This window comes from Zootermopsis nevadensis, unplaced genomic scaffold (assembly GCF_977971745.1).
Source record: "Zootermopsis nevadensis isolate Lab colony 2312 unplaced genomic scaffold, Znev_1.0 Znev_ptg000030l, whole genome shotgun sequence".
Taxonomy (NCBI): Eukaryota; Metazoa; Arthropoda; class Insecta; order Blattodea; family Termopsidae; genus Zootermopsis; species Zootermopsis nevadensis.
In genome coordinates this window covers 21,148,457-21,163,687 of record NW_028259162.1, presented here as the reverse complement: position 1 = coordinate 21,163,687, position 15,231 = coordinate 21,148,457, and the positions used below count along the sequence as shown (strand labels likewise).

The 15,231-nt window shown below is 39.1% G+C and overlaps 1 protein-coding gene across 9 annotated transcripts in view; it reads left to right on the top strand.

Annotated features, from left to right (window-relative positions):
• Nucleotides 1–612: 612 nt before the first annotated feature.
• Nucleotides 613–15,231, top strand: part of Tab2 (TAK1-associated binding protein 2) — a 30,119-nt gene continuing 15,500 nt past the window's right edge. For 3 of the 9 annotated variants that reach the window (XM_022081102.2, XM_022081103.2, XM_022081097.2), the window contains exons 1-3: nucleotides 613–1,347; nucleotides 5,547–5,698; nucleotides 8,859–9,540. In XM_022081102.2, the coding sequence (XP_021936794.1) occupies nucleotides 5,585–5,698; nucleotides 8,859–9,540 (796 nt within the window). In that variant the 5' untranslated portion in view covers nucleotides 613–1,347; nucleotides 5,547–5,584. Of the gene's footprint in view, nucleotides 1,348–3,146; nucleotides 3,613–3,645; nucleotides 3,743–3,776; nucleotides 3,918–3,952; nucleotides 4,053–5,546; nucleotides 5,765–8,858; nucleotides 9,541–15,231 lie in introns of those variants that run through there. The other 6 variants (XM_022081098.2, XM_022081099.2, XM_022081101.2 and 3 more) reach the window with 6 other exon arrangements.

Below are 15,231 nucleotides of genomic sequence, written 5' to 3'. Positions count from 1 at the left end.
CAGTTACCAAATGTTTTACAGCTCATAAGGCATTGAACTGGAACAGAACCAGGAAATGAGATTACTGTACAGTGTGAACCTAAACGTAACCTTATTTCAAACAGTTTGAAGCCCTGCTGGTAACAGTCTTCATATAGGTTGTGGATGAGGATACATAGCTGGATGTTTCTCAAGAATTGTAAACCTGAATTTATTCAACCATCTTCTTTACAGAATGAGTGGTTCATTTACATTGCTGCTGCCGAACGTGTAGAGGATTGTGATGGGTACATTTTATTAGGCTACGTTCAATCATGCAGTTTCATAAGGTGAACCCATTTCTTTCTGATACTCTGGTATGAGGTTGTTGGTTCTAATGATCTTGCTCTGAACATTACTACATTTTAGGTTCATTAAACCACTTTTGTAGTGGTTGAGTTTGGCGTGTGTTTGTGAAATGCAGTAGTTCTACCCTGTACTTGTTTTATTGTGGCAGCCCCACATGTGAAATACTGGTTACAGTAGTGTTCATATTTTGTTTAGAAACTACATTAAGCAATTTTACTTGCTACCAACCAGCAAATTCACTCACAGGAAGTAAATGTGCATGTAATTAGTTGGGCAAGTAAAATCAACTATTTGCCTCACCTATTCACTAGCTAGTGAGGTTAAATTTGTTCAGCTGTTATCACTGCATAAAATATTCTTAGAGGTAGTAAATTTGCTTGAGACTAAAACAGTGGTATTTAAAAATGAAAGTTAATTATGAAATAAAACATTTGGTAGTCACTTTGAAAAGTTAAGGGAACTGAGTGAAAGAGAAAACGCAGGCTGCACAATGACGAAATGCAGTATTTATAGTACTAATATGTACTTTCTGAGACAGCCTGAAATTATTGTTCAGCAGCCACATTATATGGTAGTAATTCCCCTATTGCTCCCCAAAAGATGGCAGTATATTATTCGTGACGTCATGCGCCGTTTACGTTGCCAACATAGCACTGAGCTACTGATCCCTAAGTTGGTAGTGTGTGCATATTACTGACATCTTTTAGTAGCATTGCGAGTATTAATTTTTTGCTTCCGTGTTTTGTGCGTTTCGGTTTTCGTAGAGGTATCTGTGTGAAAATAGTAAAATATTAAGATCGGTCGCGACGCATATAGAATTGTGAACTGTGTTGAGTAACTGCATTGAAATTAATATTATTATATGCTGGAATCAGTGGTGGTGATGGATCCAACTCTCAAACGCAAAAGTTTCGTGAGGTGAACTTTATTTTGAGTTTGTTCGTGTCAAACAAATTATATACATTTACGGAATCCTTGATCTGTGTGATTAAGAAACGCCGAATTCAATAGCTGCAATGGGTAAGCATTGCCATTTACTTTAATTTCATATTGTAATTCAACTACTCTTCAGCGTATAGGTAATAACCATTTTGTATTCGCATTTCTGCAATGAGTTTAAACTTCGCGATATGGAGCAGGTGTTTTCAAAACTTGTGCAAAGGACATGACAGACGGACTTCATACGCTACTTTGAGATTTTATTAAATCTGCAGCATATTTTAGGTGATTTCTGCACTAGCAATAAATATCATTGAAACTCGCACATAGCGTACGTACTATACGTTCGGAAGAGTCGTGTGCGATATGCCCCTTCCCACTTTCGACGCCATATGACCAGTTTTAACTCGCATTGCGTTAGCTGCACATTCCCTTCTTGGTCTTCATGTATGCCTCATAAGCTGTGGACGTACCAGTCTGGTTCTTGTTGTGCAATGCTCATATCTCAGCTTGATATGTGATGTAATAGGTTTTCTCTGTTGAAGGATTTACAGCTGTTAGATTGTAATTTTCCAGGTTGCTGCATTGTATACCAGGATTTCAGAGGAACATGCTGCCCTTCTCTTCAGAGTTATCCACTAATGTCACTTGTTCATGACATATGTATGGGTCCATAAGGTGTTCTTTGCTCATGTAAAAAGCATGAAGAATATCCAAAAGATTAAAAGACACAAAACCATAAAACTATAGTTTTACCAGTTCTTTTATATAGGTGGGAAATGTGGTCTCTGTTGTTGAGGAAAGAACACAGATTGAGGGTGTCTGAGGAAAGGGCCTTACGCAACTAAAGTAATTGGCATGTATGCCCATGCTCCAGTTGGTTACTGGTAATATGACATAAATATTTTGCTGAAGTGTAAGGTTTTCAACTGAACAAGTGGCTGGTGGAAAAATATTAATTTTCTTAACAATTCCCAACATGAGGCTCTTCCTTTTAGTGCCTGCCATTATTCTAGTGATTTTCTTTTGGATGTAAAATACTTCTTTGCTGTCTGTTGAGTTTCCCCAGAAAATAATTCTGTATGACATAATTGAATGGAAGCAAGCAAAGTAGACTATTTTTAAAGTTTCTGCTCTCATGATGGATGTGACATTCCTAATAGCAAAGCATTCTGAGCTTAGCTTTGTGATAATATATTGAATTTGGTTTCAAATTTAAATTATTGTCAGTTTGTAGGCCAAGATATTGAGTTGTTTCAACTTCTTCAGTTGTTTTGCCCTCATACCCTATATACCTAGATTAACACCATTTTTGTTGGCAGTAAAAAATTCATGAAATTTGTTTTGCGAAAATCTAATGTGTGTTTCTTGGCTTTAATCCATTTGTTCAAAATAGCAAAAACATCATTCATGCAAATTTGGAAACAGTGAATTTCTAGATGTAAAAAATAATAGGTACAATCCACAAAAAGTATGGGTTTAGATTGAGAGTTAGTTGTTGTCATTAAATCATTGACAAATCATTGTGAGGAAAATCAGAGAACCAAGTATTGGACCCTGAGGAACTAAATGTTTTATAATGCCCCAATTTGAATAGGTGCTATTATTTGAGTCTAGCAATTTTATTTCTACTTTTTACCTTCTGTCTTGAAGGTATGATTTAAACCACTGACTGGCTATATTTTGAATTCCATAAAAATGTAGTTTTGACTGTAATATTTATGACTTGCACAGTACAATACTTTAAAAAGATTACATGATATTTCACTAACTTGCAATTTGTTATTAATAGCACTTAAGATTTCATATGTAAAATTAAAAAGGGCTTTATCTGTTGAGAGACTTTTCCAAAATCCAAATTGTTCACTTGCAAGGACATCGAGTTTAAAAAGTCACTTACTCTTTTATACATAACTTAGAGAAAGCTGTTAGTAATGAAATTTGTCTGTAGTTAGATATGCACAGTTTTTAAATTTTTTATAGAGGTTTAACTTGTTTTTTTAAGTAAGGAAATAGTATGGGAAGGTGTTAGTTTGCACCATCTCAGTCAATCAATATTATTTTTTATGTGCATGAAACATTTAAGGAATGCACTTCTCTGCTGGCACATGTACCTTATCAGATAACATTTATCAAGTGTAAACAAAACAAATATCAAGTGTCATATTGATAATTTGCTATGTAGTTGTAGGAAGGAAAACATAGCTATCAGTAAGCGGTAGTCAGTTTACACAGTAACATGAAAGGCTGATGTTGGGAATTTTCTTTCCCTGAGCTTGGCACTCCTGCTGGAAGGTGTTGAAAGTCAAGATGGAAAAGAGTTGTTAGATGTGTGTGCATGTACAGGTACACATGCTTGTGTGTGTGTGTGTGTGTAGATTGGAGTCAGTTGTGTGAATTTTTAAAAGGGAAAATGTGTCACACTCTACCATTATGGATGTCCTGTTGAAACTTTATCACAGGATATGAGGGTTCAGTAAGCAGCTGCCATCTCATATTTCTTATCTCTTGAACAGTTTGTGCTAGGAATGAATGTTTTGAGATAAAGGAATGTTTTCTTTGGGAGTATGTTGCAGACAAAATATAATGTTTTGTGCCAGATCTATTCTATATGCTAATGTTTCAGAAGCCTACAATTTTTCATGTCAATAGTGAGTTCATAATACTTCAAATTATTGGTATTTTAGGTTGTGACTGCATGTTGTCTTGTAGCTCATTACCAGTGTTTTAGAAGAGCATACTGCATTGATTTACATATGGAACTCACTTCTACCCTGAAGATGGAGGTAGCATGTTTATCCAAAACATTAATGTTCACTAACAGGACTACACAGTGTCAGAACCCAGAAGACCAAAATCAAAAATTTTTCATCCGTGTGAACCACAAATCTAGTTTCATGTTCTTCTGAATTGTAATGCTGTGTGCTGTTAGTTAGTAGTATTTTAGACACACATATTGAACATATCTTCAGCCATGGAAAGAGATAGTTTGTTCTCATGAATAATTGGTATATATCTACAATTCCTCACTATCACAACCCAGATCAGCATTGGCTTCTTCATGAATGTGTGAACTTTAGATCTCATATTCCCAAGACATGTTTGTAAGGTACAGAGAGAGTCCTCTTTGAGAAGCTGATAGTCACTGAGATGGTCAAGAAATTTTCAATTTTTTATGAAAATTGAAGGTTAATTACTGTGTTCATGAGATGGATATATAATAAATTATAAAATGATACTGTATTAATTCTGTAGCTACATGCATGCACCTTGTAACCCACACTGCATGGTTTGAGAGAAAATGATACAAACACATATATTACCTGAAAACATATTTATTGCAGAAACAGTATATATTTTGTAAAGTCAAATGAATCATTATACTTGTACAGATGTTTTATTAATATTTGGACCAAACTCTGTTAATCTTTTGTTAAAAAATAATGAAAATTTGTATGTAGCCCAGGTTGATTTTCTTTCCTTCTGTCCGTGCATAAACTTGTAACCCACACATTTGTATTGCCTACTCTATGGCGTGTAAGTGTGTGGGAGCACTGGCTTTTATATTGAACAAGAACTACTGGACACACAATTTTAATGAATTGTTGGAACCATTTTTTGATTGATTTTTGTGATCCTTGCATGTTTCTCTTTTTGATGTCTTTCCTTCACTAACTCAGTGACAGAACTGATGATGAAAAAGAGAACTGGAAAAGATGAGCTAAAGTATCGTAGTGTATGATTAAATTTGAGAAAAACAGGACATGGGAGAAGTTTGTGGTAGATTTATAAAATTAATATAAAGGAAACAAAGTTAATATATGTGTTAATGAGTAATAAGGTCAAATTGAAAACTGATTTAAGTAGTATACAAGATAAAAATTGAAAGTTGGCCTGGACAGAATATGTATATCTTGAGATGCATGGAAAAATTGAAGGATTTATTAAATTGCACATTTATGGTGAGGATAGGGTTTCAGGAAAAGTAATAAATCAGACAAGATAGTGGATAATATTGAGTATGTTAGATTTGGAAATAGTGATATTACAAATGAAAAGTGGGAACAATCAGGATGCAATGGCTGTATTGGGTCTTGAGGAAAAATTGGATAGATGTGCCTTAATGGTGTGTTGTTTAGACACAGAGAAACTTTACCAAATATAACATGAGTATGATATTTTAGCCATTGAGGAGATTGGCTCTTCATGTGGAATGCCAGTTTGATGTTGCTGAAGCAACATTGAGCGTGTGAAGATGAGATATGAATTCCTGCTTCCAGGAGGATGATGCTGGTGACAACCATGCTTGACAGAAAAGATGGCGGGCTGTGACTCGGGCTGCAGCAACATTTCCATCATGCAGTTGTTCCACGAGTTGAAGCAGAAGTTCCCTGCTGTCCCCGACAGAGTCGTCAGTGAGAGTATTAGACAGGTAGTGACCACCCACTACTAACACTGAGGATGCACTTTGTCTGAAATCCAGAGGATCCCTCTCTTGGTGAGGATGGGATTAGATGTTTTCAGAAATGCCGATGTTTGAGCTCCTCAGGTTTTTTGAAGTTCCTGAAAGAAAAATATACTTGAAACATTTGGTTGTGTGTTTATTACACCCTACAATGTATTTTTTTGGAATATCTGGTAACTATGTGGATGTCAGTAATTAGTATTTGACCTTTGACCTTATAGATGAGAAATGCTTTTATAGCATTTTCAGGATTTTCATAGGGTGAGAAACATTCCACAAGTTTTTATTTATCTCATCTACTGTGGGACTGTGAAATGATGTCTTCTGTGGCATGATATTTTTGTACCTTTTGAATTATCATAGAAAGGGAATATTAATAATCATAGTTTATCATATATGGATGTGGACTGTATTTACTTGGCTTTGGATAGGTACCAGTGGCTGCTTTTCTGAACACAGTAATTCACTTTTAAGTTTATAATATGTCAGCGTACTAGTTTCATGTTATTGCTTTGAATATATGCCTCAATTTATGGGATGATAAAAAATATAGCTTTTGTGAGGAACTTTTCTTAGTGCCCTAAGTAAGAGTATTTGTGATTTATTTAGGGTTTGTTTAAACCTTTGAATGTGAAGTTCATCTAAATAATATTTATAAATTCATTTCCTACCACAAATAAAAATGTTGTTTGGGGAAATAATCACTGTTTGTTCAGAGTCATATGAAACATGTAAATACAAGGAGATGGCTGTCTTCTGGGATGTTGCACTATGTAGTCTGGTATTCTCCCCCCCTCTCTCTCTCTCCCCCCCTCTCTCTCTCCCCTTCTCTCCCCCCCCCTCCCACCATCCTTCCCCTTCCTGTGCTTTCTTATTCTGACACAGTAGTATTTCATAAGAGCTTGCAATACTTCAGGCTAAATGAAATAAAGAAAAGTATGTTTTATGTTGTAATTTAAAATATCAGAAGCCACACTTTTGTATGTGAATAGTCTCTAAAAATAGAAGGACTGTGACAATTACTTCAGATCAGACATGTCATGTTTCAGAATTCCATGAAAGGATTTTGAGTAAGGTCTCTGTAGAGATGACATTGTAATTACATAATTTTGGAACTGAGAATCCAGTAAGGCCCCCTTGGAGGCCCATTAAAAATGACAAGGTCAGCTGCAGAACTTTTTGAAAATTATTTATCTGTATTAATCATCAGAGGCAGACGTCAGTCTATATATTTGCCAAAAAAATTACATGTAGATTTGATGAATTTCCTAAGATTCCAAGTACTGGAATTTATTAAGAGGAAAGAAACACAAAATGTCTTCATAAGAGCTTTCTGTTCAGAAATTTGTTCCAGTGCTGGTTACCACGATGCCTGTGTGTATACACAAACCACTGCTAACCTAATGCTGCAGACACACTCTTTCACACATGATTTGCTACGTGGGGACTGAAGATTGCATGTGTGATCACTGCAACCTGTGCCTAGGAGCTGAACCATCATTCAGCCTCTTTGAGAGGCAAGACATATTCTGAAAACTGAAAAACATAACTTTTAGGAAATTTTCAGCCGTAATACAGCATTATTTTATCTGCAAGTCAAGCCAATTTATCTGAAGTATTAGGTTGTAATTGCCCAAGGACAGTGTTATCTGCTTTATGGATTTTGCTGGGTTGTTGCATCATGTTGTATGGTGAAATGTTTGTGTTAAGAAGTGCATAGAATTTGATATTTGGCATTTGGGGTAATACTGACGAGCGTATTTGTATGAGATTTGAGGTTATCACTACAGTGAAATTTTTGATAGTAGTCTACTGGGATGTAGTGCCATGTAGTCTTGAAGGTGGTTACCACAGTTGGCAGGAATATTTGAGGATGGTGGATCAGATGGAAATTTGTCATTTAAGTATTTGTTTCTTATGCTCTACTATTAATATGCAATAAGTTTAAGACATCTGGTGTGAAAAGTAAATTTCATGTTGACTTGTTCAGTCACAACTTTTGCATTAAGTGGAAACTGTGAAATCCACTTCAATATTTGTGCTGGTACACATACTGTTTATCATTGTCATTCCAGCGTAGTGGAAAGTGTTGTGTCACAAACACAAATTTTATATGTGGTATGGAAGAGAATTGCTTGCTACACCCCCTTTATTAGCTTTATTTAGTATGTGATAAAACCAGTTATCTTAGTTGTTTAGGAATCTCACTCTTATCAACATTTATTAGTTTTAACCTGTATGAAGGCAGCAAATGAATACAAATTCATGTGTAACAGATTAACTTCGAACCTATTTCATATTCAGTGCCCCCTGACCAATATTGTCTATGGCTGGAGTAAAGTTGGTTGGTAAAGTCTTGTAGCAGTTTTTTCACCTGAATGCTTAATTGTTGACACCATATTGCATGTTTGAAATAGATGAAATAGGAAGCACATGCAAAATTTTTGAAAAATAGATGCACAAAAATTGGGATACCAAGGATTACTGTTTTGAAGTGTATTTTGAGAAACTAGATTATGAGGATGAAGATGGTTGTCTTCTGGGTGTTAGCGCTATGTAGTCTGGTAAATCTTCACCAGCATTTCAGTGGTCAAATTTGTACCAGTCTACACAGCGTAACAACCCAGAAGATTGACATCTTTATACTCACTGCTTTGAAAACCTCTAATCCTACAGACCATGAGGATCTGAAGTAGGTTGAATTGCCGGATGATATGCCCATAACATTTGTTGTAATGTTGGAACTTCTGTAGCTGAGAAAATGAGAATTGTGGTTTTCTGGGCTGTGATGCTTTGTAGTCACCCTCAAGATGAAAATAATAGCTTTATGTAAAGTATTTGCAACCACTTATAGTACTACAAGGCATCAAAACACGGAAGTCCACAACTGCTGAGTGTTGAGGAAGGATATTGCATCCGAATACCAGTGCATCCAAGTTTACCTGCCCTTGAATTTCTTTGTGGATTGCTTCTTGCATTTCTGAGACATGATTGCATTTCAGACAAAACTACATCAGAAACAAGGAGCGGAATTACAGTTACACAATAGAAAACATCCTTAACAGAAATGTTAATGCATTGGATTGTGCTGGGTGCTAGATGTGTATGCTGTTTCATCTTTTTGCAGAATGCCCATGACAGAGAAGCCTGTGAGGCGATCCTAAGACGCGAGAACCAGGGCTACCTCCTGCATAGCTACCCCATTGCACTGAAGATGTCAGCAGAGCCTGCGCACAATCCACCTGCACTGTGTGACCAAACGTTTGTTAGTGGAGTTTCAAGAAGTGATGTTAGTGTTCCCAACCAACAGTCCAGTAATTTTGAGTTTGTGACTAATGTCACTGATGATGGTGATGCAACATACAGTCAGAGGGACAGGACTGTCAGTGTGATGACATATAACAGTGGTGAGGAACGACGGGACAACTATGCGGTGAATGTCAACTACAGTACAAGCCCCAGTACTCGTGTGCGGTCTGCACTGCAGGTCTCTCCGTCTCCACATTATATATGTGTTCCGCACCAGCAGGCACGTTCTTATACCTCAGTCAACTTGACGCTGCGTCCACCCTCATCAGAGCCGCAGCCTCCCATCGACATCCGGTCTGCTGGTTCTAGCCTGACTTACTCTACGTGTTCTTACGATCCGCGGCAAGGCTTTCAATCCCAGCTGCAGATCTGTATTGGTCCTGGTGGTGTGGGCAGTGTATCAGCCCTCCGAACACATGCACCACCAGTACACACGTGTTATTCGGCAGCATTCGGGGGACGGGAGCAGGAGGAGGAGCGACCCCAGCTCTTTGCACCTGGTGAGTAGTGTCGTTACAGTTTCAGCATAGAAGGAATAAACTTCTTCCTGCAGTGAGTAGAATGTGTAAATAAAGTTACGCCTTCTTTATTTTTGTGCACAGTTATAAACTTCTCACAATATATATAGTGTGTGTGTGTGTTTGCGTGTGTGCACGCATGTGCATGTGTTGTCTGCTTGCATGAAGCTCAGGTTGGAAAAGTCAACTGTATGCAAAAATTGACGGCAACTCTGTAATTCAGAGCTTTCCTAGTGCGGTTCTTGACTCGGACTCTGAACTGAAAGTGATGAGCTGGCATAGCTCAGTAAGTATAGTGACTGGCTGTGGACTGGGGTTCGATCTAGCCTCTGCGTCCAGACCGGTTTTGGGGCCTACCCTGCCTCCTATCCAATGGGTACCGGGGTCCTTTCCACAGTGGTAAGGCGCAACTGGGGCATGACGCTGACCACTCACCCCCATCTAGTACCGAGGTCAAGAATAAGTAGGAGCTATACCGCCTTTTCCCTCACGCGCCTACATGGCACATAGTGGGACTGCTTTACCGTTACTCTACTGAAAGTGATAAGTGCGCTTTTATTAACATACACATAATACGAAACTATATGAAAGTTAAAATTGCTTGTGAAAATGAGATTAAACTATTGTTATGGTATATTTTGTCCCCTTTAGATGTCGGGGTGGGGGGGAGTTTGTTTTTATTGTTACAGAACTGCATATCGTAGTGAAACCTTAGGGTGTAGTCCTTTAGAGCCCTAAAATGTCCTGTGCAAATTGTGTTGTAGTTGCATGTGGCATTTAGCTGCCGTCTAGATTTGTAATGATTGATGTGTGGGCAGTGACAGATTGGGGCACGATAGATTTGGAAGTTTGAGAACGGGGGGGGGGGCCAAATATATCCTTACTGGAGTGAAGTATTTAGTAGCTGTGAGCTGAGTGAAGATTCTAATGCAGTGGTTCAGAAACTGCACCATTTAATAATGCTCCCTTCGTCAATTGTTCTTAGAAATTAAATTTGACGTAAGTTTCCTCGGGTATCCCTTCTGCTTTGGCTAAATCTTTGAATAATGGCTCATAAATCCATCTGGAAAGAGGCACTTGGAGCAACGCCGCAGGTCTTTGTTTGTTTGTTTGTTTGCATTTCCTGGAAACAACTATTGACACGCGAAACATCCAGCAACATTTTGCGTCTTCCGGACAGTTTGTGAACCGATCTCGCTGTCGGGATACCACAACAACACCGGGGAAAGATCTAGGATGCCCGTTGATCGAGCCTGTCAGCCGTTCCGGACGTAGGGGCGAAGAGAGAAGGAGATCGTTGTCCCTACCGGGATTCAAACCCCGACAGTCCGGATCGTCCAACAGTTTTTATCATATGGCTTTTTGTTGAATACGGATTTCCGCCGTCGCCTTCACCTTGACCAAACAGTTTTAAAGTTCGCGATATGATATGGGCTCGCTCGCCAGCTGGCAGTCCCCCAACACCAAATGTGGCCGCTATTTCTGGTGCACTCATAAGGCGAGCCAAGTACTGAGCACACCGTGTCGCCCGCGCGCCCAATTTTTAAGCTTTTCCCCCAAAAATTATTCAACTGCGTACTAGAACATGCCGTAAGGAAGGGCGATAGATTGTTTTCTCACTTGGTTAAATTCAGTCCTGTCCTGACGATAGGTAAACCGTTCTCAGCGTCGCGCCTTGCAGGTGTATGGATGTGAGTTGTCTCCGGCCGCCTTTAACCCTGGGCGCGACAATGAGATCGCCGTGAATTGTACTTTTGTAGTGACCAAGGAAAACCCTGACTGCTCCGTCATTTTGTCTGCGTGTCAGTTTGAGTCAGACCTCGTGTGAGGAATCGATCGGCTGAATGAATGCCTGTCAGCTGCTGAAGAATGGAGCCTACAATTCACTCCACGAAGCGGAGAAGCTGATAGTCGTTCAGCGAGTCAGATTCCGAATCTGTTATGGAATCTAAATTGAGATTCTGGGAGTTTCTCATGAACTTCCGTGTTAGGTTCAGCACGATTGGCACACCGTACAGAATGACCGACGTCGGTGTCGGTCTGCAGAGTTTAATGGCGTGTGCATTTGCTATGGAACCCTGAAGGCTACGGCAGCGTGTTTAACGTTGTTAAAACCCCGAATACTAGCGCTGGAAATTTTTATTTCCGTCATTCTCTGATATTTTAACATTGCCGCATTGAATCTGTCTACAGTGTGGTTCTGCCAAAATGGATTTTTTTTCCAGAAGATTCTCGAACACCAAAGTTGTAAAACAAATAAAAAAACCTTTATCAGTTGTGATTTGTGCTTAAGAAGCGATAGGATGTACTTGCCACTGGTTAAGCATTTTGCCTCAGTCGAATTTTTTTTCTTCGGAATCGCCTGCGATGTGGCACATACGTCGGGGTGTGTTCAGCATTTCAAAAGCCGTGTCAGCTTTCCAGCCACGCGCTCTGCTACTCGTTGACGTCCTCTGTTCGGAGTAAGTTAGTGCCGGACATTTAAATAGCCACATTTATTATTTAAAATACCCCACAGATTTTGCCCTACAATCGTCAGTTTAAAAATTAATTTTTGTGTTTCCTTGGAAGTGTAACCTAACGCGTTGGAGTTGCAAGTCCTCTGCTACTGGCAGTATTGGAAATTCTGCGTTGCTCCGTCTATTTTAAAATATGACGGGGTAAGTGTCAGACGATTCGGGATTTGGCCAGAAGGATAAACATCATCAACACCTACTTCAAGAAGTTGAGATATTCACCCATTTTCTGCAAGACGAATGTTGTAGAGAACTTGAAGCTCCGTCTGCTGCCGAGATTAAGAATGCGTGGAGCGTCACCCCTGCGCCCTCTACATATTTTCATGACGTAACAGCGTAGCCGCTAGGGTTTTTGTGAAGACGGTAGTGAACCTTCGGGTCCTTAAAATGCCCCGAATTTATTGACCGTCTGAGCGACTGTCAGCTTCTCCAGGGGGATTCTGCTCCACGGAATTGATCTGTAGTAAACACGGACGAATCAATGCCACAAAGATAAGACGCATTTGCTCCCACACAACATGGAAAACTTCCTTTGTTTTATCGAAATGAGATGAGCGAGGAATCGATAAATCGTATCGCGCCATGCGACCAAGACCAATAGCGAGACGCGGGAACAGTAATATTATTAATATGATTTTGTATGGAAATAGGGTTATGTTACATAAAAGTTGTGCAGCCATGTACCCACTTGGTCCCAAACCAGCCCCAATTTTGCACGTCTTATGTAGCCTCGTCAAATTTCAGAATTCTGCTTCAACCATCAGACCTAAAAATGAAGGAATACCTTAATTACGCATATTTCGTGGCTTCACGTTCCTACAGCTTTACTCCGGATACCAACTAGACATCGTTCTAGTCAACGTACTGCTCTCAGGTTGGAAAGCATTGGGGCATCATCGGCGATGATTTCTTTTGAAGGGATCAACTACTAATCAGATATTCTGCATTTGTCAGATACTGCAAAAACTCAATAAACAGTACAGAAGCTAATCATGGACTTCAGGAAGGAAGGATCGTGTTAGTTTAATTCTGTTCCTGTATTCATGAAGCTTGTTTGGTCAATTAAAATGAATTTATACAAAATCTATCGAAATAAACATTTGTCCATTACATTTCCTGTTCTGAATCGTCTGAAACAAGTTTTTATTTTAGAGTACGCCATTTTGTAATTCCAATAAAATAAATGAAGGATTGGAACCGGGTAGAACACGCCAGCTTCTGGTCTATGCTGATTCTTAATTAATGGGGTGACAACATATGCGTATATCAAGATCTGTTGGGTGCTAGTGTGGAAGTTTGTCACCAGATTCAAGAGGGATGAATTTACGAGAGTCTAGCAAAATCTGAATGTTTAACTCCGTAATTTACTCTCTTCACCGAATATTGATTACTGTGACGATCAGATCAAGGAAGTTAAAATGGGCTGGGCATATAGCTGGAATGGGACAGATGCGAATTGCGTACGAAATTTTAGCCAAGAAATCTCAAGGAAATAGCCCACTTGTGAATATAGGCGTATATTAGAAGATAAATGTTAAAATGTATCTCAAGGAATTTTGGTGGGAGTGTGTGAACTGGATCCAACTGGCTCAGGATTGGTAGGGAGGGGCGGGCTCACGTGAACATCGCAATGAATCTTTGGGTTCCGTAAGAGACGGGGAATTTCTTGACTTGTGGAATTATTATCGATAGTGTGGGCTCTGTACGCTGGCCAGGTTAGAAATTGAGAAAATTACATTGATCAAGAAGAATGTAGTGTGCGGGACATGTGTATAGCACAGGCGCAAGTGGGAAGATAATATTAAAATGGACATTTGTGAGAATGTGTGAGCCTTCCGATCCCGTAACAGGTAATTTTTTTTTAAACATCCTTGCCCTTTCCTCACGCGTCTATAGTTAGCCGTGCACACCCCCACATGGGCTGCGGAATGCCAGACCGGCCGAGCTAAACCCGGGCCAAAGTAAATATTGTGGCGAGATGGACTTGCAATATTTCAGCTTCGGGAGAGCTCTGCCCTTACAGCATCAATAAATTCTGACGGAAACCTCAGTCAGAACTAACCCAACTTTTCTTTATTTCCCGCCTTACGTGCGCTGTGGGGTTCCCAGAGAGACTCTTCTTTATTGATTTTAATGCTCGCTAGTTGTACGGCGTAAATTTAAAGCCACTTTAAAGTGATAATCGCGCTGAAATGTTCATACGCTTGCGACGTTATTCTCCATTAAAAATTTGTCCATTGCGGACTTGGCTAATCCCCCCCTGTTTGTGAACTGCATCTATAGGATATTTATCAACGATATTTTCTTTCATCAGTAATACCACCAAGACGAGCACGCAAGAGCGTCAGGGTTCTCACTTTTTATTTTGTGTCAGTTCTTGAAAGTTGGATCTTTTAGTGTCTTTTAGTTGGTACTACTGTTCCAACCTCAGAGGTTCACACTATTGACGTGTTAGTATTGTTGATTGTGAAACCTTTATTGTTACAATAATAATATTGATGCCTGCCTGGACATGGTGGCTAGGTAAAGGAAAAAGAACCAGAAAATTGCAGATTTTTAAAGAGTAGTTTGCTGATGAATGGTGTGTATTGCACACCTCATTACATCTACCTTGATTTTATCACACAAATAATACTGGGCACTGAGTAGGAATTATGAAGCTTCTCATTTTGCATTTTCGTCCATCATGTAGTTACTCTTTTCTCAAACACCCCACAATTTGTATTCTTCCCTTGGAGTGAGAGACCTCATTTCACACCCATACAACATAGCAGGTAAAATTATAGTTTTGTGTATTTTAATATGTACATTTTTGTATTGGGGATGGAAAGGCAAAAGATTCTGAATAAAATGGCAAATAATAAATAAATAAATCCGTGCTGTAACAGCTCCAGAGAGCCAAAGCCGACTAGCTTGACTGCTGGTCTCACGCTCACATGCCTAAGCAGAGGTGAACGATCATCCAACCAGATATAGGGTGACGTGTGGTCAGCACGACGAACCCCCAGCCATTGCTAGTTTTCATGACCGGATTACGCTACTTAAAATGGTGGCAAACATTGTGTATATTTAATCTGCTCTTAACTTTTTTTGATATAATTTTGGTTTGTTACTACCATTCCCAAATATTTAAAATGTGCCACAGTTTTTGAAGACT